Source organism: Hippocampus zosterae, chromosome 21 (genome assembly GCF_025434085.1).
Source record: "Hippocampus zosterae strain Florida chromosome 21, ASM2543408v3, whole genome shotgun sequence".
Lineage (NCBI taxonomy): Eukaryota > Metazoa > Chordata > Actinopteri > Syngnathiformes > Syngnathidae > Hippocampus > Hippocampus zosterae.
The window spans coordinates 9,768,972-9,790,500 of NC_067471.1; the positions used below are offsets into that span (position 1 = coordinate 9,768,972).

General features: G+C 56.1%; 4 protein-coding genes and 1 long non-coding RNA gene across 14 annotated transcripts; 3 read left to right on the forward strand and 2 right to left on the reverse strand.

Annotated features, from left to right (window-relative positions):
• Positions 1-1,137: 1,137 nt before the first annotated feature.
• Positions 1,138-5,026, forward strand: prkcq (protein kinase C, theta). Its single transcript, XM_052055908.1, has 16 exons — positions 1,138-1,267; positions 1,744-1,943; positions 2,049-2,109; positions 2,188-2,356; positions 2,427-2,458; positions 2,539-2,624; positions 2,767-2,896; positions 2,980-3,153; positions 3,222-3,379; positions 3,462-3,635; positions 3,705-3,796; positions 3,872-3,934; positions 4,027-4,165; positions 4,235-4,423; positions 4,495-4,623; positions 4,695-5,026. Exons 1-16 carry the CDS (start codon positions 1,150-1,152, stop codon positions 4,851-4,853), a joined length of 2,073 nt encoding a protein of 690 aa, XP_051911868.1. The 5' UTR covers positions 1,138-1,149; the 3' UTR covers positions 4,854-5,026.
• A 150-nt stretch (positions 5,027-5,176) lies between these two features.
• tbc1d30 (TBC1 domain family, member 30) lies at positions 5,177-11,336 on the reverse strand. 5 transcript variants are annotated; one of them, XM_052055903.1, is made up of 14 exons: positions 10,934-11,336; positions 10,095-10,259; positions 8,466-8,527; positions 8,296-8,361; positions 8,100-8,225; positions 7,836-8,021; positions 7,707-7,776; positions 7,527-7,625; positions 7,260-7,387; positions 7,083-7,188; positions 6,907-7,013; positions 6,682-6,812; positions 6,431-6,616; positions 5,177-6,103 (listed from the first exon to the last, which is right to left on the reverse strand). In XM_052055903.1, the coding sequence occupies exons 1-14, from the start codon at positions 11,334-11,336 to the stop codon at positions 5,182-5,184; spliced, it is 2,757 nt and encodes a 918-aa protein (XP_051911863.1). In that variant the 3' UTR covers positions 5,177-5,181. The 5 variants fall into 5 exon arrangements, with proteins under 5 accessions (XP_051911863.1, XP_051911864.1, XP_051911865.1 ...); XM_052055904.1 differs by having other exon boundaries at positions 7,260-7,428; XM_052055905.1 differs by lacking the exons at positions 10,095-10,259; positions 10,934-11,336 and adding an exon at positions 9,286-9,650.
• LOC127594037 (uncharacterized) lies at positions 11,310-14,256 on the forward strand. Its single transcript, XR_007960571.1, has 3 exons — positions 11,310-11,453; positions 11,603-12,223; positions 13,182-14,256. It is a non-coding gene; the product is annotated as an uncharacterized LOC127594037 (long non-coding RNA).
• On the reverse strand, positions 12,770-17,121 carry tmem19 (transmembrane protein 19). 3 transcript variants are annotated; one of them, XM_052055917.1, is made up of 8 exons: positions 16,989-17,121; positions 15,611-15,758; positions 14,826-14,939; positions 14,546-14,683; positions 14,404-14,480; positions 13,774-13,951; positions 13,411-13,620; positions 12,770-13,338 (listed from the first exon to the last, which is right to left on the reverse strand). In XM_052055917.1, exons 1-8 carry the CDS (start codon positions 16,992-16,994, stop codon positions 13,178-13,180), a joined length of 1,032 nt encoding a protein of 343 aa, XP_051911877.1. In that variant the 5' UTR covers positions 16,995-17,121; the 3' UTR covers positions 12,770-13,177. The 3 variants fall into 3 exon arrangements, with proteins under 3 accessions (XP_051911877.1, XP_051911875.1, XP_051911876.1); XM_052055915.1 differs by having other exon boundaries at positions 12,770-13,620; XM_052055916.1 differs by lacking the exon at positions 16,989-17,121 and adding an exon at positions 16,240-16,461 and having other exon boundaries at positions 12,770-13,620.
• Positions 17,041-21,068, forward strand: kics2 (KICSTOR subunit 2). Of its 4 annotated transcripts, XM_052055911.1 has the most exons (5): positions 17,104-17,168; positions 18,265-18,332; positions 18,768-19,034; positions 19,238-19,532; positions 20,116-21,068. In XM_052055911.1, the coding sequence occupies exons 3-5, from the start codon at positions 18,791-18,793 to the stop codon at positions 20,933-20,935; spliced, it is 1,359 nt and encodes a 452-aa protein (XP_051911871.1). In that variant the 5' UTR covers positions 17,104-17,168; positions 18,265-18,332; positions 18,768-18,790; the 3' UTR covers positions 20,936-21,068. The 4 variants fall into 4 exon arrangements, with proteins under 4 accessions (XP_051911874.1, XP_051911871.1, XP_051911873.1 ...); XM_052055914.1 differs by lacking the exon at positions 18,768-19,034 and having other exon boundaries at positions 17,041-17,168; XM_052055913.1 differs by lacking the exons at positions 17,104-17,168; positions 18,265-18,332 and adding an exon at positions 18,390-18,668.
• Positions 21,069-21,529: the final 461 nt, after the last annotated feature.

Below are 21,529 nucleotides of genomic sequence, written 5' to 3' on the forward strand. Positions count from 1 at the left end.
GAGAGGAAGTGAGATAGCTTGCGAGGCGACAGGAAGTCGGTCTTGTTGTGAAGGCGGCGCACTTCCTGGATGATGGCTCATGAGCCGTGCCGTGTGTCGACTTGCACATATTCACACCGCAAAGTCGTATCGCTTGATGAGATGAGACCGTGCAGCAAATACAAGACGGATCCGATCGACTGAATCAATCCGAGGTAGGATTACGGCTCCTAAATCTTCATTCTAAATTTCAGCAAGAGATTTTGGGGGGAAACAATTGCAGGTTTCCAACTATGTCGGGGAGAGGTTGGAGGCATCCACGGTTGAATCGGGTGTAAAAGAGCACCTTTGCAACGTTGTCGAGCGGCGCCACCGAGCCGCCATTTTTGGCAGTGCCACGGAAACCGGGACCCGGTCTTCCATGGTTGCCTTCCTGAAGGCGTCCCAATACTTGCGCCCATGCGCACGAATGTCGCCGACGGGCGTTTAGGATTTCAGCTCTATTCATAGCGCCGCACGCAGGCCGCAAATATCCGCGAGGGACGAGACGCGGCTCTGTTGACAGCTGCCGTCAAGAAGAAAAAGAAAGCCGCTCAATTCTGCTGAGAGAGCGGGAACGTGCAAATTCAAAAAAAGAAAAAGTCGTCTTGACTTTTTCTTTTTTGAGTTTGGCCAAAAATTCAGCCGTGCGCTCATGAAGGTCGTGCTGGTTTCGCGTCACATGTCCGCTGCGATGTCACATGTCCTTTCTCTTCCTCCCGTAGGTCCCCCGGAGGCCGCCCCCCAACCCCATCTGCCCCCCCCACCCCCTGCTCCTCCTCCTCCTCCACCAGAACCCGTCTCGTTCGCAGCAGTGTTGTGTTTCAAGGACCGGCAACCCGAGGCCAAGGCCAAGGACCAAGGACTTGCCTCCAAGGCCAGGGAGCAAGGACTGATTTTGAAGCCGAGGCCTAGCCGAGGACAGGTAGAAAACAATGCTATCATAGCACTTCTTGCTAGGTCTTCATGATTTGCAACAGCCCTCCATCATAACCCCTTGCACTTGCTAACGCTTGAATGAAGTGTTTTTATTCAAAGAGGAGAGAGAACAGTCAGGGTACGTGTTATTTACGCTTTAAAAGCGTATGATATACATTTACGAATGAATGTTTTAGTGCAGCGCCGGCCGCCATGTCGCCCTTCCTGCGCATCGGCTTCTCCAACTTTGAGATGGACCCGGGTCTGGAGTACCACGAGGAGGCGCTGGAGCCCTACTGCGTCGTTTACATGAAGGAGGCCGTCGATACAGGTGGGACGCGGCGGCGGCGAGGACTCGACCCCAATGACCTTCTCGTGCTGTTTTCAAGCCGGGCGCGCAAAGCACCTCATCTTTGACAAGAACCTCATCTGCGTGCGCAGTCAACTTGCCTGCAACAAACGAGAGGGGGGGGGGGGGGGGTTCCTTTTTCTGTGAAAAACACAGGAAGTGACACCTCCTCCTCCAGAGTGACAGCGCACGCCTTTGCACTCCTGCTGAAAGAGCGCAAAGCTTAATGAGCGGGCGCGCGGCAGCGATGCAAGTGGATTGTCAGAACGCGTTGGGCAAAAGCAAATCCGGCAAATGTGAACGAGGGCCCATCGTGGGGCGGATTTAGTGGCGGACTTTGGGAAGCTTGGCTTCTGCTCGTTGCGAAGGGAACAGAGTTGAGCTGCCGCTGGTTGCTCAAATTTCAGCTCGCCAAAGAAAGAAAGAAAGAATGATGCTCATCCCCCCCCCCCCCGCAGAAAAGGGCCAGGTGTACAAGCAGAAGAAGCCCACCATGTACCCCCCGTGGAGCACCACGTTCGACGCGCACGTGCATGGCGGGCGCGTCATGCACGTGATGGTGAAGGACCGCACGGCCGAGCTCAAGTGCGAGGCCACCGTGGCGCTGGACTCGCTGGCCGCCCGCTGCAAGAAGGAGAGCGCCAAGCTGCACTTGTGGGTGGGTGGGGGTGGGGGCGGGCATCCTTTCGTGAGCAACGGCGCCATCTGCTGCGCTTTTTTCCAAACGCCCATTGACGATCGCCCGTGTCCTTTTCGGTCCCAGTTGGACTTGAAGCCGCAGGGTCGCCTGCTGATGGAGGCCAGATACTACCTGGAGCTCAGCGGTGAGTCGGGACACATTCAAACCATTTGAAACCAGGCCGGTCGCCAAAGAGAAGCTCGAGTCCGTCGTGGCCTTTCAGACGCGGCGGGTCAGGCCGAGGGCGATTCGGAGCGCCGGGGTCTCTTCGCCCTCCACCACCGGCGCGGCGCCATCAAGCAGGCCAAAATTCACCTGGTCAAGCGTCACGAGTTCAGCGCCACCTTCTTCCCGCAGCCCACCTTCTGCTCCGTCTGCAAAGACTTTGTCTGGTGCGTTGCCTCGCCGCTTATTTGGTTGGCGCCAAGCCATTGATGTGCAGCGCTTGCGCTTTTCCACCAGGGGTCTCAACAAGCAAGGCTACCAGTGCGGACGTGAGTAGCGCGACGGGCGTACGCCACCGCCGCCGCCGCCGCCGCGGCTCTCACCGCCGCCTCTCGTGTGCGTCGCGCAGAGTGCAACGCGGCCATCCATAAGAAATGCATCGACAAGGTCATCGCCAACTGCGCGGGCTCGGCCATCGACAGCAAGGAAACCATGGTAACCCCCCCCCCCCCCCCCAGCATTAGCAATAGCATAGGAAAGGGCCAAAGGGAGACGTTGACACGCCAAGATTGGGCGCTAGCGGTGGCCGCCTCACCCGCATGAGCTAACGCTAACGCTAGCGCGCGGCCATTTTCAGATGCAGAAGGAGCGCTTCAAGATCGACATGCCGCACAGGTTCAAAGTGTACAACTACAAGAGCCCCACCTTCTGCCAGCACTGCGGCACCCTCCTGTGGGGGCTGGCCAAGCAGGGGCTCAAATGCGAGGGTGAGAAGGGACACCCGGCGTCAAGGCGGAAAGCGCGGCGGCCCCGCCCGGCCACGCTTGCACGCTTTGTTGTCTGCCACTAGAATGCGACATGAACGTCCACCACAAGTGTCGGAGGAAAGTGGCCAACCTGTGCGGGGTCAACCAGAAGCTGATGGCCGAAGCGCTGGCCGGCATCGAGAGCCGCCAGCGGCTCGGCGCCGGAAACGCCGGAAACGCCGGCCCGCCCCAAACGGAAAGCCCTTCGGCGGGCAAAGGTACTCGCTCCGCTTGGGTGCGCTTGCGGTCCCGCGCCGTTAAACACCTTGTTCTGACCTTCCCGTAGAAGCGTTGGGGGTTTCCTGGGAGGGGCCGGCGCTCGAGGCGTCGGAGGAGGAGGAGGAGGAGGAGCCTACTTACGATTTCCCTCGGCAGGAGCAGCCCAAGTTTTCCATCGACGACTTTGTCCTGCATAAGATGCTGGGCAAGGGCAGCTTTGGCAAGGTGAAGCGCTCCGGCGTTGCAGCCCATCCGTCCCTGGTTCAAAGTCCAAGTGAAAAGCCGCCACCCATCTCCGCCTCCGCAGGTTTTCTTAGCCCAGCTGAAAAGGAGCGGCGGGTTTTACGCCATCAAGGCCCTGAAGAAGGACGTGGTTCTGATGGATGACGACGTGGAGTGCACCATGGTGGAGAGGAGGGTCCTCTCCTTAGCCTGGGAAAACCCCTTCCTCACACACCTGCACTGCAGCTTCCAGACCAAGGTAATCCTTCCCGCCTGCTCCGATGCGATGCGAGCGCAGGGTGATGCCGCGCCGCGCCTCCTCCTGCAGGAGAACCTGTTCTTCGTCATGGAGTACCTGAACGGAGGTGACCTCATGTTCCACATCCAGAAGTGCCACAAGTTCGACCTGCGCAGATCCACGTAGGCGCTCGCGTCCCGGGTTGTCTTCTGGGAGAAACCCCCCCCCCTCACGCTCACTCTCGCCCCCCCCCGCAGCTTCTACGCCGCCGAGATTGTCTGCGGCCTTCAGTTCCTGCACTCCAGAGGAATCATTTACAGGTATGTTGTGAAAGGGTGCTCCCGAGGTGGAGACGCGGCGGGCGATGAAAGAGGGGGGCTCCTTTCTTACCCCCCCCGCGTGGCGTCGGCAGGGACCTGAAGCTGGACAACGTGCTCCTGGACTCCGAGGGACACATCAAGATCGCCGACTTTGGCATGTGCAAGGAAAAGATGTCGGAGGAGGCCAGGACCTCCACTTTCTGCGGCACGCCGGACTACATCGCTCCTGAGGTGCCAAGTGGGGGTCGGGGGGGGGGGGGTGTAACCAAAGTAGCCGCTTGATTGACGGCGTGCGTTCAGATCCTGCTGGGCCAGAAGTACAACAGCTCGGTGGACTGGTGGTCCTTCGGCGTCCTGCTGTACGAGATGCTGACGGGTCAGTCCCCCTTCCACGGCCGAGACGAGGAGGAGCTCTTTCAGTCCATCCGCACCGACGCCCCCGCCTACCCCCGCTGGCTGAGTGCGGACGCCAAGGACATCCTGATCAAGGTGGGCTTCCCGCGCCGGCCGGTCCTCGCCGCGCCTTTTCTCAGCGCCTGCCGCCGTCGTCGCCCCCGCAGCTCTTTGTCAGGGAGCCCGACGAGCGGCTGGGGGTGAAGGGAAACGTCCGGCTGCACGCCTTCTTTGGCGCCACCGACTGGCGGGCCGTGGAATGCCGCAAGGTGGCGCCGCCCTTCAGGCCCGCATTGGTAAGGTTTTCACTTTTTTTTTTTTTTTTTTTAACTCTCCTGACGCAAAGTGTCTCTCTGTGTGTTGGCAGACGTCGCCCGACGACTGCAGCAACTTCGACAAAGAGTTCATTGACGAGAAGCCGCGCCTGTCGTGCGCCGACCGGGCGCTCATGAACAGCGTGGACCAGAGCATGTTCCGCAACTTCTCCGTCGTCAATCCGGGCATGGCTCACGCGGCGGCGCCCTGAGCGCCCCCCCGCGCCGCCGACCGGTCAGACTCCATCCAATGGGCGCTTCATTTCGGGACGTGTGTCTCTTTGGCCAAGTAAGAGCAAAAATGACCGCGGTCGGCTTCACCTCGGGGTCTTTGCCATCTATGCGCCTCCTTATCGGGGGGCCGGAATATGTCTGCTGCGGTGCTTTTTTTCTTGGTTGTCGTCACCTGCATGGATGTGACCTCACAAGTGTTGTAGGCTAATAAAACACAATGATATTTCGACATCAGGCCGACGACATCGTTTCTTTTATGATAGCGCATTCACGGGAGAAAAAAATGCAAAAGTCAGTGCCATTTGTTTATTTGCGTTTGCGTTGCGGGTGGAGCTTTTGGTTCGACGTGCGTCCGGCATAGAAACGAGTCGGCGGCTTCTCGGCCCGGGTGGATGTGCACCGCCGAAGGAGCCTGGCCGGCCGGCAGGCAGGCAAAAGAGTTGTCAGCGCCTCCTGGTGGTGCCATCGCCGCCGCCACAGTTGCGGCTCAGCTGGGGGAAGCAGACGGCCGGCGTCCTGGAGGTGGGGCCGTACAGACCCAGGTTTCGGGCCGCCGCCGACTTCCTGGGCTGCTTGACGGACGGGAACGGCGAGAAGGACGGCGCCGAAGATCGAGCCGAGGACCCGACGGACGAGGGGGACGGCGAGGAGGCTTGGCCGAAGCCTCCGAGCGGGTGAGCGCATTTGGGCGGCGGCGTGGAAGGCGGCGTGGGGGATGACGACGGCTCGGGCGTCACCGTGGAAACTGGAGACGGTGACGCGCTCGCGGCGGAAGGTGGAGAAAAGGGGGGGTGGGCGGAGGAACGTCCATCGGCGCCCTCGGAACTCGACGAGTCGTCCCGCGCCGCCGCCGACGGAAGCCGGGCGGGCGGGGCGTCCCAAGGCGGCTTCTGAGGTTCGTCCCGCAGGACCGCCGAGCTGAGTCGGACCTCCAAGTCTTCCACCCGTGTGGCGACACTCTCCGCGGCAGCCGCCGGCACACGCTCGGGGGAGGGGCCGCCACCCGCTCCGTCTTCCGTCGTGCCGCCATCTCCCAAGTTGGGTCCGGGCTGGGCGGCGTGCCTGCGATGAGCTCGCACGTGAGCCCGCCACGGAGAGAGCTGCCTGGTCGCAGAGCCCCCGACGCCGCCGGGAGCGCCCCGGGCCTTCCGGCCCAGAAGCAGATGATTGATGGCGCCGCCGGAAGGGTTGAGTTGGGACGGCAGGACGCGGGTGGTGGCGCACTTGTCTGCGGCAAAGGGGGAGGAGCCAGAGAAATGTTCAAGCCAGCGCGACGCAAACTCTGCTCAACTGGCAAAAGAGAAAATGCCGACGGTTACGACGACACTCCAAGAGAGAGCAAACGGCAAGTTGTGCCAAAACAGTCCTCAAAAGAAGGTGAGCTGCTCAAAATTGGGGTGGGGGCTTTTTTGAAGAAATCTCGCCATGTGCATTTTTCTTTCTCAAACCCTCTGCTTTTTCTTTCTTATTTTTTTTTTTGCAGCGCACCGTGCCAAAAGCGCTCGTCACAAGGTGCTGTCAAATTGCCCCCGCTGCGGCGCCCCCCCAGGCCCACCTGCGCGTATGCAAAGCTGCGTGGCCTGCTGCCGCTGCCGTCTCTTGATGCGAGCGTACTGCTTGGTGAGCGCCTGGATGTCGGTGCTCATGCGCTCCATCATCATGCCGTTGATGGCCGCCTGGTGCTCCGCCCTGGCTCCTCCCCCCACCGCGCCCGGGCTCAGCTCGGCCATGTCGCCCTGGTCTGGAAGCAAAAGCCGTCGGCTTGCGCGTCATCGCGAGGCCGACGCGCGGGGAGACCCGGCTGACCTTTGAGGTGCCTTTGGTATCGCTGGATCTCCGGCGCCAGCAGCCCCCCCAGCGGCCCCAAACAGCCGAGCGCCGACGCCGCCGCGTCTTCGTCGTCCAACTGCGCCGTCTCGTCGTCGCTCTCCCAGCCGCTGGCGACGACATCCCACAAAAGCGGTCACCGGCAGGCCCCCCCCCCCCGTTTCCCACACCCGAGAGCGCCCCCCCCCCCCCCCCCACACACACCTTGCAGCCGGCTTGACGGAGGTCGGGAAAGGCGTGATGTTGTACGTGTATTTCTCCCTCAGCTCGGCCAGCTGAGGGAACGGAAAGGCCGCCATGCCGTAAACCTCCTGAAAGAAATTCCCGCCCCGGTGTTGAAACGGCCTCCGGGCGTCGCATTTGCCCCCCCCCCCTTCTACCTGGATGAGGTCGGGAGGATCGATGAGGTTGCGGTCCAGCATCTCCGTCGTCAGACGACCCATCGTGCTGTAGAAGTCGTCGGCCGTCTGGCAGTACAAAATCCTCCTGCGCGCAACCGGAAGGGACGAGTTGGGCAACTTGGGCGGACGCTCGGCGGGGGAAACGGCGCCACTCACTCTCCCAGCCTCTCCCAGATGGCGAGGGCCACGCGGAAGAGCACCTCGGAGCCCTCGAAGAACACCGAGTCCCAAATCTTGAGCACGGTGGGCGCCGGCAAGCACGTGGCGAACATGGTGAGGAACCACTGCATGGTGAACACGTTGGTCAGCGGCGGCTCGTAGCTTCCTGACGGGGACACACACACACACACACACACACACACACACACACGGCCGCGATGGGTTGGCTTGACCTCCGCGCGGTAAAGGGCGATGATGTCATACCTCCCGCCTCCCTATTGGCCGCCTTCTGCAGGCGGTGCAGGTGTCGGGACAGGCGGGGAAGCTTGACGCGCAGCAGGTCTCGGAACACCGCCATGTCCACTGGCGGAGACGGCGCATGCCTGAATGTTTTTTTTTTTTTTCCTTAAAACCAAAGCGAGTTCTGTGTATGTGCTTGTGTACCTGACAGGGCCCGCAGGTTGTTGGCAAAGTAGCTCTCGGGCAGCACTTTGTCAATCAGGTAGATCATAACCTGCAGATGACATCATCATCAGGCGTGGCGAGGCCTGGCGAGGCGGCGTCATGGCTCACCTTCAGCGCGTCGCCCTCGTCTCCCTGCGTCACCAGCAGGATGAGCGCGGCCAGCACGTTGAAGCCTTGGCAGTAGCCCACCGCCTTGTTCCAGCGGGCGTAGGCCAGCAGAAGCCGCTTCAGGACCACCCTGTCCTGCTCCCCCTCCTGGCCGCAGTAGGAACTGCAACCCGTTCTGTGCAGGTCCTGCAAGGTTCCAAACGCTCGGTCCGGCGGACGACTCCCTACCCAAGTAGCGCCCGAGGGCCTCCCGGCCGCGGTTACCTTGACGATCTGGACGCCCAGTGAGTCGTCGTCCGGGTTGCTGCGCTCGTTGAAGGCGAAACGCAGCGTCTTGTCCCAGTCGATGGAGATGCTGTGGAGGTATTGGTCGGCCAGCGTCAGCCACACCTACGCACACGCGCAGCGGTGAGTGGTGCGCGCGCCTCGCTCGCCCGTGGGACGCCGGCGCGCGACTCACCCGCTTCCGCCATTCTTTGGGGACGCCGGTGGGAAGTCTGGCCACGGCTTTCAGGGCGTCGTACCACTGCGGAGCGCGGAAAATTAAAATCGCGGAAATGTCAATTGAGGGTTTCTGAAAAGGATTTTGGTCGGCTTGGCTGAATGGATGTTGTTTGTCGGAGTTTTGACCTGCTGGAATCCGTTCTTCCCAACAGAAGGTTCAATGGTGAACTTCAGCCTCGTGTCCACTCCTGCCGACATCAACAAATCCCAAGTTAGTCGTTGGGGAGGGGCAAATGCACGTCTTGACTTGCAAATGCTAGTATGTCCATTTAAATACAGAGATGTCACGAGCATGTTGAGCTAAAGTAGATTTTAACCCCCCCCCCCTTTTAAAAAGGGTTCATTTGGATGGTAAAGAAAGAAACAAGAGGGCGCCGCTGTCCCGTTTGCGCATGCGCAGACGTCCTTTGACATCGCGGTGCCGCAAACGAAGAGTGCCATTGAAATCGGAGCCCGCTCGAGACATCGACACGGCCTCCCGTTTGAAAAAGCCGAAATAAAAATGTCTCTCCATCAATTGGCGCTAGGAGCCGCCCTCCCCAGTGAGTCGAAAAGTGGCACGACCTGCTCGATTGGCCTCGTCCGCTCGCTCGTCGACATTGTCCGTCATTGCCGCTGCTTGCTCGTTGACTTTGTTTCTCTCTCTGCTTGCCCGCGGCTTTCGGGCAGGATTAGCTCACGCCAAATCCCCTTTGGTTGTCAATCACTCGCAGATTAACGCCGTTCAACAGTCGTGTAACATTGGGCACCCCGGCACGCCCCCCCCCCCCCCCCCACATCGAATTTGTTGACATTTGCACACAGGAAAAACCTTTGCGGGGAGTGACATTCGTGATGCCCCGCACCCTAAAATTTCTTATTTCCCTTTTGATAACGGTCCGACGGCGCTTGGTTTTTGGGTTTTGGTGACGTCACGTCGGCACCGACTCTCGGCGGCGCGCGTCACCTGGCTCGAGCGTGCACAGGAGCCTGGGCGCGCTCCTCGAGATGCCGTCGCGCTTCCTCAGCACGCTGCTGATGATGTCGCCGACGCCGCCCGACGCCTCCTGCCGCTGCCGCCGCCGCTGGCGGCCGCCCGCCCGAGGCCTCCGGCCGGCCGGCGACGAGGCGGGCGCGGCGGAGGCGTCGCCGCCGCCGCCGAGGCGCTCCTGCCGCATGCTGAGCCCCGAACCGCTCCGACGTGCAGTCAGCTCATGGTGGGAGAGCGGCCGCTCGATCTCACGTCGTCCGCAAAAATAAGATGAGTTTTTGGGTCCCCAAATGTCCGGGTTTGCGGATGATGCTCAACACCTCTTCCTGTTCATTCTTTTTTTTTTAACCACGTGATCAGGAGGAGGCGCGAGGATGCAGCAGCAGCAGGAGGAGGAGGAGGAGGAGGAGGAGGAGGAACTGCACCACCGGGGTGAGCTCATTCCATTTTTGTTGAATGTTGCCATCCTAATGACTACAGTCAACGGTTATGAGTGTGCTTGTAGTTAATAAAAAGAAAGCTAAGAAAGCTGAGGACGAGTTTCTCGCTCATCAAATCACAGGCACAGACCGATGAGTTTTTTGTTGTTATTTGCCACGTGTGTTATTTTGGAGCAGGTGCCTTGCAAGGCGGCGCAGACATCCAAAGCTATTCCGATTGCTTCCACATCGAGGCCATCATCATCACGTCGCATCGGTTGTTGTGAGCGCACTACCGGTCGTCTTTCTATTGCTTCATCGCTTTGCTTTTGTGTTGACGTGATGAGCGCGACGAGCGTTCCTTACGTCGTTTCTTGGAGACGGCTTGAAGGCAGGCGGTGATGATGTCGTAGTTCTTTTGCAGTTTGTTCACCAATCGGTCTCGCCGCCTCAGCTGGCGAATCAGCTTGGCCGACTGGACGCTCGTGCGGTACTTGGCCTCCTGGATGATGGCGCGGAGCTCTTCGGGCTCTGTAGGGGAAGGCCAAAAAAAACCGCGACCGCCCACAAAAGAATGTCGACTGTCAGCACGCTCGTTAGGCTTTAGTCATGTCCGAAATGTTTTTTCGGGACGGTTGGGCCCCTCCAATCCGATCCAAAGAAAACAAAAATGTCTTGATCTGCCTGGCCGGCAAGGCACCCTTTCCTGCTGTGGAGATTCTCGCACGCCGGCAGGGGGCGTGACACGAACCGGACTCTTTTCTGCGTTTGTGTGCACGACGGCTCATTCCGGTCCCCCTCCGATCACTTTGCATTGGTTGCGAGCCATATGCTCCAAACGTTGCTCGCGCGTACACGCACAAAAGACTTGGAAGAGCCTTCGAAAACGGTCCAATCGAATCCTTGAAATGGAAATGGTCCGCACTTTGCGTCGTACCTGTCTTGTTACACCACAGTGCAAATGAAACACTGACACATTTGTATACTCGACGTATCGCCTATAAAATGTGTGAACAACAGACTGTTGATGCGCGTGCACGTTCGTCGAAAATAACTGACCGCAAGAGTTGTTTTACTATCACTTTGACAGAGGACGAGCGCAGTGACAGTCAAACCGAGGCGATTGAATGCAGACTTCAATTGAAAAAAACAAACAAACCGTGCAACTCCAATCCGGTGACTGTAAAGTGATCGTTGTCGCTCACCTTTGCGTGCCAAATAGTTGACCTGGTGGCGCCTGGTGTGTTTCTCCTGGAGCTCCTGCAGGAAGCCGGAGCCGGCGTTGCAGCGGCCCTGGAAGGCATCCGGGCCGGACGCCTCGGTGGAGCTGTCCCAGCTGTCCACGTTCCTCTTGGTGCTGTACGTGTCGTACAGCTCCACCAGCAGGCAGTCGACGATGGACGTCCTCGGGGTGGCCGCGTCGTCACCGCTGTCATTGGCCGGAGGAGGAGGAGGAGGCGGCGGCGGCGGCGGCGGCGTGGGTGACGCCGACCGCGAGCCACCGGGGGAGTCGACCGGACCGATCCACCGCTGGAAGCCGGAGAAGGCGTCCGCGCCGGCCAAATCCCCGCAGATGTCAGCTCCCCAAAGTTGCAGCTCGGACGACATGGCTGGCTGAGCACACAGGAAGTTTCTCGAACTACTTTGTGCACGCGCAATTGAAGTTGTGCTCAAGGTGCAAGCTCGGAGGACGCAGATGACGCATAGCCGCGCTGCTCCGCGCAGGTAAGGACCGGCCGGCCGATCGAGGCCGCGGACACTTTTCACGATTCCTTGCTTACTTGCTTGCTTGTTTCCTTCCTTCCTTCCTTCCTTCCTGTCTTCCTCCCTCCAACTTTGACGTCCCGCGCGATTGGCCTGCCCACTTTCGGCAGAACGGACTCTGCCAAAGTTCTGCTGGCACGACAGGTGCGACGGCTTCCGACGACCAATCAGAGACCAGATCCCAAAAACACAAAAGCCACCATTCCGGTTGGCTTCCTGCGGCCACGTTGTCGTTTCTTCCTTCAAATTGCGTCGAACTGGTATTTGAAAGACCAGTTCAAAGTAATCCAAACGTGACTTGCATTACGTAACATTTTAATAGGCGTGAATTCGATGTTGACCGTGATCGATCTTTTATATTTTAACAAACTCAACAATGCGTCCGGCTAGGCTCAACAACACAAATGTTTCATGGTTTGAATAACTGGGTGACATAATTATCATCATCATCATCATAATTTAATGGTACAAAAGAGAGCAAAGGTATTACAGGAAATATTTAACGTAACTCTCGAGATTTGGGTGAGCTCCCTGCCGGCTTCCGTGGTCCAGGTAGCGTCACGTGACCAAACACGCACCAGGAAGAAGCGGAGCACACACAAAAAAAAACAAATTTGCAAGGTTTAAAGAAGTGGGTCAAGAAATACAATCCCGTTAAGAGATTTACGATGAGGTGTTGGTGTTTGGAGGGGGTCATTTTGTGCCTTTTCCAGTGAGCGTCCGTGAGAGAGGTAAGTGGCATTGCCCTTTCATGTATGGTACTGTATTGTGTTGGACGAGCGAGTTTTTGGACATTTATATGCATATATTACTTGCGCGTCATAGGAGACACATGTCAAATGGGGTTCAAAGAGGAAAAGAGGACTTTTGATAAGAAGACGCCGCCAAAGTGGACGTCTATGGCGTTGCACTTCCGCCTTCTGTGTTTACGTCATCGGGAATGCAATGCTGCGTCACTGACACGCGACTCCTAACGAGACTTGACTAACTTCAAGGCCACTTTTACACGCCACAAGCCTTGAATCCTCGTGACGGTTTGGCAAAACTGTTTTGCCCTTCACTCGTCGAAAGAGGTGACGGTGAGAAAAGAAGCAATCACGGAGCTTTGGGGGAGGGAAACAGGGCAAACAGACTTTTCTTCCTGGTTAATTTGCCTTGAACCTGACACATCAGGTCTTGAGTTTCTACTCGGGTTTAGCTATTATTTTTTACATCCAATTCCTGTGGAGTGCCCCAGCCAGAAGGAACTCTCATGAAATAATCATGATGCATTCAACTTCTTTACTTTTTACATTTTATTTCATAATGTTTTTAGAAATCCAATGCAGTATTGTAGAGTGCCATTTTCCTTAAAAAAAAAGAATGAATACAATGTGGTTGTGTGTGTGTTTTCCTGTAACAGATTCATGGCATTCCATTGATTTCTGTGAGTTAAGTTGACTTGTGCGAGGATGGTCACGGAGCAAATTAAACTTGTACCTCAAGACATGATTGTTTTCTCAATGTTTTGTCGTCGTAATCCCATCTGTGCTTTGGTGCTTGATTTCTATACACAAAACTGCACAAATGAATTCGGAAATAGAATAGTTCTGTTTCTCCTGTCGCCTCCTCGACTGGAGAAGTGTATTTATATGTATATATTTTTTTGGTCTTCATTTGTTTGTCATTGTCAACAAAATGTCTCCCTAGTGCGGCCACAAGCCCCAGGCCATCCCGGGCAGCACGAGCGCCACCAGGACGGACGAAAAGAGGTTGACGGCATTGTTGTCCAGGATGGGTCTGCCGCTGATCCAGTGCGTCGTGGGCGACTCGTAGCTCACCACCTTCCCGATGCTGGCATCAAAACCTGCCGACACACCAACACAACCCGTGACACCTTTTCGTTCGTGCGGACCGGACCGATGGCGCGCTTCTGTACCAGAGTACTGCACGCTGGCTCCCAGGAGGGAGTCCAGGAGGGAGCCCAGCAGGCCGGCCGCGCCCCCGTACAGCACCAGCGGCCACTGGGGGGCGCACTCCTGAAGCTCGTTCACGAACAGCACCTGTGAGGCCAAGTACGCCCCGCCCACTGCCAGACCGCCCAGGAAGCTGGCCGCCAGGCCCACGTGAGTCACGCCGCCGTTGGTTCCTGCCAAGCAAAGTTCAAACGTGTTCATTTCCTGTCCAAATGACACGCTTGCGAGCACGCACGCATTCCAGTCCAGGTTTTGTTTTCCACACCTGCTTGGGAGTCCTGTGAAACTTTTCTTGTGGTTTTGATTTTTATTTTTTTTTCGCTCACCTTTAGGGACCTCCTGCCAGGTGGTGATGAGCCTGGGCTGCGACGGGCTGAGGACGGGCCCCACCTCGGAGGCCCAGGTGTCACCCGCGCTGCACGCCAGCGCCCCCAGCAGCGACAGGCACATCCACGACGCCGTGTACTGCCGGCCAAAGTCGATGGCCATCTCGCCGGGGCCCACCTGCCACCGCAAAAACCACCACACGCTCGACAACGTTTCAGATTCAGTGCTCCTTTTCCATGAGGCGTTCCCCTTTCGATAACTGCCGTCGCTGCGGATTAGTGCTTCACTTTTCACGCTTCTAGTATTTTTGACGGTTCACTTCCAATTGTTAAACCATTTTTCAGAAGTAAAATTTCAGTCTAAAAGTAGTTTGCCGTTAGAAATTGAAATTCCAACTCAAATGGCAGATGAGCTTCCGTTCATTGGCGCCCTCTTGTGGCATGCGTGTGTCAGTGAATTTGAAAAAAAGAGAAAAAGAAAAAGATGCGGTTTATCTCAGAGTCCCAAAATGGCTGATTGCCAACGCGACTTAACAGTTAGTATTTCTACGTTTTGTGAAGTGGCGACATAGACGCCAGCCTTCTTTCCTCGCATTTCTGGATCTTTCCAGGTTTTCTACCGGCACTCACCTCAATCATGTAGAGCAGCGCCAGCTGCGTGGGAACGCCGCCGTTGCAAAACACCTGCACCCAGTTTCGCTGGCCCCCTGACGCAAACGGCAACCACGTAAGAAATCGGACGTCCCGCGCAAAACCGCGGCCGTCTCCCCACCTTCCTTGAAGTCGGCGTCCATCTTTTTCTTCTGCGCGGCGCCCCAGCGCGTCAGTTTGGACGAGGTGATGAAGAAGGCCAGCAGCGACGAGAAGAAACTCAAGTTGGCCATGGTCAGCACGAAGCCCACAAAAAGTGCTGACGAGACAGTACAACCGAATCCAAAGTTGCGGCGCCGCAAAAGTTGTCGCGCTTCAAAATTCAATCGTCACTTTTTTCCAGCCCAATAGAAATGAAGCGGTCCATTCATAATGGGTAAGTCAACGTGGCGCCGTCTTACCTCCTAGCGCCCCCGATGCATCCAGACTACGTCTCTTCAGGGCTCGGATGGTGAGCACCACCGGGACCAAGATGGAGAAGAGCCATCGCCATGGCGACACGGGCTGCAACGACCCTGCGTAAAAGGTGAGCGAGTACTGAAAAAACAAAAAAGGACAAATACCAAAGCCCAAATTTTTTTTTTTTTTTTTTTGGGGGACTGTCAAAGGACTCTATGCGCGCCCCATTTTTGCATTTGGGCTACAACGTCGTGATGATGACGTGCATCAGAGTTCCAAATGTAATCATTGTAAAGTTTCTGTCGGTGACGTCCTCCCTTTCAAACCTGGCTGCCCGGTAAAAAATCATCGCAGTGCCTTCATTTTTTCCCACTTTGTTCTCAATGAGCCGCAGGTCAATTGAGCTTTATTGAGGTCATAATTTTATTTTTCTCTCTGAAATTTCTGAGGCTCCAATGACCCTGGCGACTGCGGTGGAATTGTTGGAAACGCCGCAGGCCGAGCGGAGCGCCTCGAGTCGCGCGTACGACGATTCGATTTTCCTTCTTTTCGCAACGGCTTGAAGGGCTCTTTGTGCTCCGTCCTCAGTCAATCAATGAGGGCCCTTCAACGCCGCGGCGTAATCGGGCATGCACATAATGGTCTGTCGGATAACTGCGCATCAGATTATTCCGCGGAACCGTCTCGAACGTGGCATCTCAAAGCTTGGGCTGCAAAAACAAATGAGAAATTGCCGCCGTTGAATCGGGAGTGAATTTGCAGTCAACGGCGTGACTCGGTCACTGACCGGAATATATGCTGAGTGTGAGGGAAAGCATCCAGAAGAAGAGGGAAAGCGCCAAAGTGGTGCACAGCAGGATCATGTCGCTCATCATCTTGAAGGTGTCCTTCAGGGGAGGGCCGCCCGCCTCAAAGCTCATCTCGTACGTTGTGCTCTGCACCCAAAGCAAGGAGACAAAACCTTGACGCTCAAAGGCCCCGCACCTTCCATCAACTCCAACGATGCCGACGGGCTCTCCGGGAGAACAAAATGCGACAAAGATCAAACTTTGACATTTCATTTCAGACGCCGACTATTTTCCCTGGCGTACACAAGTCGGTGTTCGAAAGTCAAATAGAGACACGTGAGGCGGTTCGTGTGCCTTTCCTCACCCAGGTGCGAGTTGCAAGCGGCATCTCGAAAATTCTGACACATTTTGGTGTCGTTCAAATTTCAATGAAGATTTTCCAGGTCGGTCAGCCCCCCCCCCCCCATAAAGGTATATGTACTGTACTGCATCATTCTAAAATAATATCTCATAACTCGCTTCCACAACAGCTGCAGCTGTCAAAAAGCGCTTTAGTTTCCAGAACATGTGAACAAGAATACTGTGCCGCGGTAAACAATGACTTGAAGGAGCTTGTTTGTTCACTCACCGCGCTTGACGGGATTCATTGTCACTTTTGCCCTCGACACCAAATATCAAGCAAGAAAACATTGGCGCTACCAACGGGGGGGCGAACCAAAACAAACACAACTGTGATCTTCTAAACGACACGCGCAAAAAAAAAAAAAAAAAAACAAACGCAAAACGAGCTGTCAGGCGGACACTGTCGTTGCGGCGCACTAACCCTTACCGGAAGTCAAAGGGCAAAACTTCCGCTGACGCGCGCAAATAAAAGCGAACGTTTTTAAAGCGACAGAACCGAAATTCGGCTTCGACGGCAAATGCCGCGATTACTGAGAACATGGCGAAGGGAACCGTTTCTCAAGTTTTGTGTTGGATTATTTCATTGAATTTTGTTGCTGTTTGTATGATCGCTTCATTCCACAGGTCCCAAAGTCATGAGAAGAAACCGTCCGCTCTATTGAATTTCCATTTGAAACCCCTGATTTCTGCGGAAAGGTACGTGTTACATTATACATATGTCGATCGCTGCCTTTGATTGGCGATCGCGCTCATTGCTCAACTTGTACTTTTCAGCCTGCGGGCGGTGTCGTGTGCCCTCCGCCCATTCACAATTCGAGCCTTCAGTGCGAGTCCCATCGTTTGTGAGGCAAAGGATGAAGAACAACTCGTGTGCTCTATTTCAAATGCGTAAAGGTAAAATCACTTTCCCTTTTTGTTTTGGGACTTTTGGCACCGCCCTCGGTCAAAGTGAAAAGTAAATGACATTTGCCTCACCTCCATCCGGTGGCACTTTTGGTGTTGAAAGCGCTCGGTGTGTTTTTCCCAGGTGGGACTGCCGCCGAGTTCCGCCAAGCAGCGGTGAGCGGGACGCTCCTTTCTTCTTCTGCGTGTGCAAGGAGCACTTTGGAGTCCAGTCCTGCTTGTGGGTGGGATGCGCAGCTCCTCTTCATGAAGGCGTGAAGGGCGAGTTGTGGCGACTGCGGTTTGCAAGTACGTCGATCCCAGTTAGGACAGCGACTTTGTTTGTTGGGCACCCTTCCGCAATCCCCTTGTTACCATTCCATTTGCGCGTTCTTAATTTCGTGAAGCCACGCCTGAAGGCGGGCCGGTCACAGAATCGCTTATTTGATGTTGTTTTCCAGATTTGTTCAAATCAGTCTTACGACAGCAATGGCGATGAGGTTCCATAACCTTCCGCGCCCAGCGACGACTAGCTTTCCAATTCGGTCCGTTGGTTCGTCGTCTCCAACTTGGCGGGAAGTCGGTGACAGAAAATTCTAAGCGTTTGAAAGCGCAATCCGGGTTGGTATTTTGGAACGAAACAAAGGCGTAACCAATAATGTTTTGAAGGAAATCTTGAGAGGAGCTCAACATTCAATTTGCAGCAAGCGGGATGACGTCACGTGACGCGGCAGATGGGTCACGGCGTGGAAAAAAAAAATAATAATAAGGGAGCTATTTTCCATGCACAAGCATGCCTCTGTTTGGGCTCCCAGCGTGAAAATGTGGGGCTTTTATGAACTTCTGTAAACTCGAGACCATGGGCCTGTGGCTCTCCGATGTGGTTTCATGGCAAAATTCTGCTCTCCGCTAGAATTGCGTGTGTGCAGCCATGCGCTTTGTCTTTGCTTTGACGGCAGCATTTTGATGCCAACGACAAGCTTGAAGCCCTCTCCTGAAAAATCCTCTCATGTTCTCGGTACGGGCCATCAGCTGCTCATTTGCGGTTTGATGGTGAAGTTGCGATTAAGACGATGGTCGCCATCATCGGCTGCGCACAGTCCGACAGCGCAGCAATCACGTGTCAAGAAATAACTTCTGTTCATGGATGGAGGAACAAAAATTTAAGACTGCAGTTTGGAAAGGAAAAAAAAAGAACGGCACGAAAATCCGAATGAATGTAAGGACGCGCATTGATTTCACACCCGGATTACCCCACAGGGGAATTTGAATCCACAATTACGCAGACTCGGTCACGCCGTGGGAGACGTTTGTCATCTGGTTCTTGAATACTTGAGTTGTTTGCTAACTTATCCGTCTGTCAATCCAGGCTGCGGCTTCGGGGAAATCCCATGGAAGATGCCAGACCACCATGCGAGAACTGCACTGATGCTCTCGGTATGCCCAAAACACACACCTGAACATACCGTCAACATATCAATAGTTCAATTCGCAAAGAGAGAAAAACAACTGGAGTTCGGGTCCAGTGTTTGCGTCTATGGTAACATGATTGAGGAAAAAATACTTTTAAGTGGAACGGAAAAAGAAGAATCGTCATTTGTCACCTGTCGGTGTGTTTCGGCGCCACTTCATATTTGGTCCCTCGGGACTCGCCGTAGTTTTCCACGACGACAACATGGCGGACATGGCGGATTTGTTTTCCGTAGCCTCTCGTCGTTTTCAAAGCTGACGGATTTTCAATTCTATTGAATGCGGTTTCAGGCGAAAAGACATGTGAGTGAGTGAGTGAGTGAGTGAGTATTGCGAGAGGAACGAATGGCGTTGTATTTGCGACCCTTGAAAAAGCGCGACTTGGCGCGATTCGCTCTTTAGCTGCTAGCTAGCGCTCGACGGCCATGGCGGCGGAAGAGGCGCTTCCGCTGCTCCGGCCGGTGCCCCGCGAGCAGGCCATCCTGGAGAGCTTCTTCGCTCAGCTCGGCGTGTTCTCCTTCGACCGCGCCAAAGACTACGTGGAGAAGGAGAAAGAGAACAGCAGCAGGAGCTCCGGCGCCGTCTGGGCCGCGTTGCTGGCCGCCTTGGCTCACCTGGCCGCCGCCGAGAAGGCTTACCACAACATGACCTTCTTAGGACAAAAAACGGGTAGGGGACTGACTAAAGCTGCTTTCTCACGAAAGTTTCTCTCGGCCACACACATTTTAGTTGCGCATCTGGGTGTACACGCGGCCTCGTGTCGTTTTGTGCAACCTAGTGGCGTTTGTCTGATGAGAACTGTGGGGGGAAAAAAGTCCATTGCTTGCTTGTTACCTGCCCACTTATTTTTTTCTTTTTGTGTCGCACTGTAGGAGGTCAGTCGTTTTTCAGCCGCAAGGACTCCACGCGCACCATCTACACGTCCCTGCACAACGAGCTGCGCAAGGTGGTGACGTTGGGCCGGCACGGGCAGCAGCAGGCCTCGTCGTCGGCGTACCTGGAGGAGCTCCTGTGCCACCTGGCCGAGCAGCTGTGCCACTTGGCGCAGGCCCGCGTGGACATGGCCGACCTCTACGAGAAGATGCACGCGCTGGCCGGACAGAAGAACGTGAACGGCGAGGCGCTGGCGGCCGCGCTGGACGCCGTGATGCACAAGTACAGCTCCAAGTGAGTGCGAACGAGGGGCGGCTCGGTGGGACGGTCAATTTCCATGGGGAGAATTTCACAGGTAAACCAAATGAGAGACATTCCATGGAAATTAACTGTGAACCGGGGGGAATTACGAATCAACGTTTATCGGAGAGCATGTTTAAAAATGCAACACTTGTGAGTTGGGGGACCTGGGGGGAGGGGGCTTTTCACACAAGGAGACAAAGCACAATTAAAAGTAGGCTCAAACAAAAGCTTTGTTGGCGTAAGGGAAAATAAAGCAAAGTACAAAATCACAAATCAAGTCAACGGTTAAAACTGAGATCAGCTTTGAGGATCAATTTGGGATCCACATTCCCATTTCGGTGTGTCACTGAGGAGCGAGTCGCTCACCGTTGGAAAGCAGCCTTTTTTCCAGCCTGTGACCGGCTGAAATGGTCTTGCCATGAGGCGGCTTTTCCTTCATGCGCACCAAGAATGCTACCGGAGGAGCGTGACCTTAATTGCGGCCAACCAAACCCAAACCCAAAGCCAGACCCAAAAGCAAAAGAGCCTCCCCCGTGGCCCGCACGCGCGGCGCTGAATTGAGGATCTCCCCCAGGTTCCACCACCCCATCCTGGGCCGCGTGGAGGAAAGCTTCCAGACGGAGGTGGAGGTGGTGACGCAGCTGCTGCGCTGCCAGGCGCAGGTGTCGGAGTGGCGCTTCCTGCCGGCGCTGCTGAGCCTGCACGGCGCCGCCGTCAAGCTGACGGCGTGGGGGCAGCTCTTCCAGCGGCAGAAGGAGACCCGCAAGCATCTCTTCGGGGGCCAGTCGCAGAGGAGCGTTCAGCCGCCGCACCTGTACGCCTGGCTCCAGCGCTTCCAGGCGGCCCTCCTGGCCAAGTTCAGCTTCTACTTCCACGAGGCGCTGAGCCGGCAGACGGCGCCGGCCGACATGCGCGCGCTGACCGCCCGCGCCGCCCCCGACTACCACGGCAAGATCTGCTCCTTCGTCCGCAGGCACGACGGCGCCAGCGTGTCGCTGGTCTTCGACAACCGCGGCTCGGAGAGCTTCCAGGGCCACGGCTACCACCACCCGCGCTCGTACCGCGAGCCCCCCAAGGGCGTGGAGCAGTTCCCCGCCGTGGTGTCCCTGCCCTCGGGCGAGCGCCCGCTCACGCACTGGCCCAACGTGGTCATGATGATGGGCGACCGCGCCGCCGAGCTGGACGCGCCCGACAAGGTGGTGCACTTCTACGACGACAAGGTCCAGAGCACCTACTACTTGGCCCGGCCCGAGCCGCACTTCACCCTGGTGGTCATCCTGGACAGCCGCAAGTCCGACAGGGACCTCAACGTGGTGGCCTTCCTGCAGGAGATCTGCGGCGCGCTGCGCAACTCCAAGCCCTTTGCCACCCTCAAGCCGGGCTCCAAGGGATGAGCCCCGGCCGCCCCAAAGGGGGTTTGGGGGCGGGGCGCCTTGACTTTTCATCTGCCTCTTCATTCCGTTTGGATGGCAAGGGCTTCCCTCCCTCCGTTTATTTATTCTTGCCTCAATAAAGGTTGCAAACGCATCTTGTGGCATTCTTGAAATAATCGGTGAAATGTGACCAGGCCGGTAACGGCATGAATTTGGTGTCCAAGTCCGGTCCTGCCCGTCTTGCATCTCTCCCTGCCGCAACATACCCGATCCAAATGATCAGCGCCTCAATCGGCGAGCTCTTTGGGATGCCGACCATTTGAATCGGGTGCGCTGCAGCGGGGAGACGCGGAACGCGGGCGAGACGGCGGCCCTCCAGGAGCGCACTTTGACATCTGTGGTTTTAGGGCTCGCTATCGTTTTCATTAGAATAAAAGAGTTGGACATAGTGTGCACTTGGGGTGCTTTCACAAAAGTGGAAAAAAAAAACCAAAACAAAATGCTGTGGGCTTGAGTTGTAATTTATTTGGAATATAAATACGAGACATTGATACGATTCATTTTGGCTACTATATATGAGTTCACGTGACGGAAGCTCAGGCTTCAAACACATCA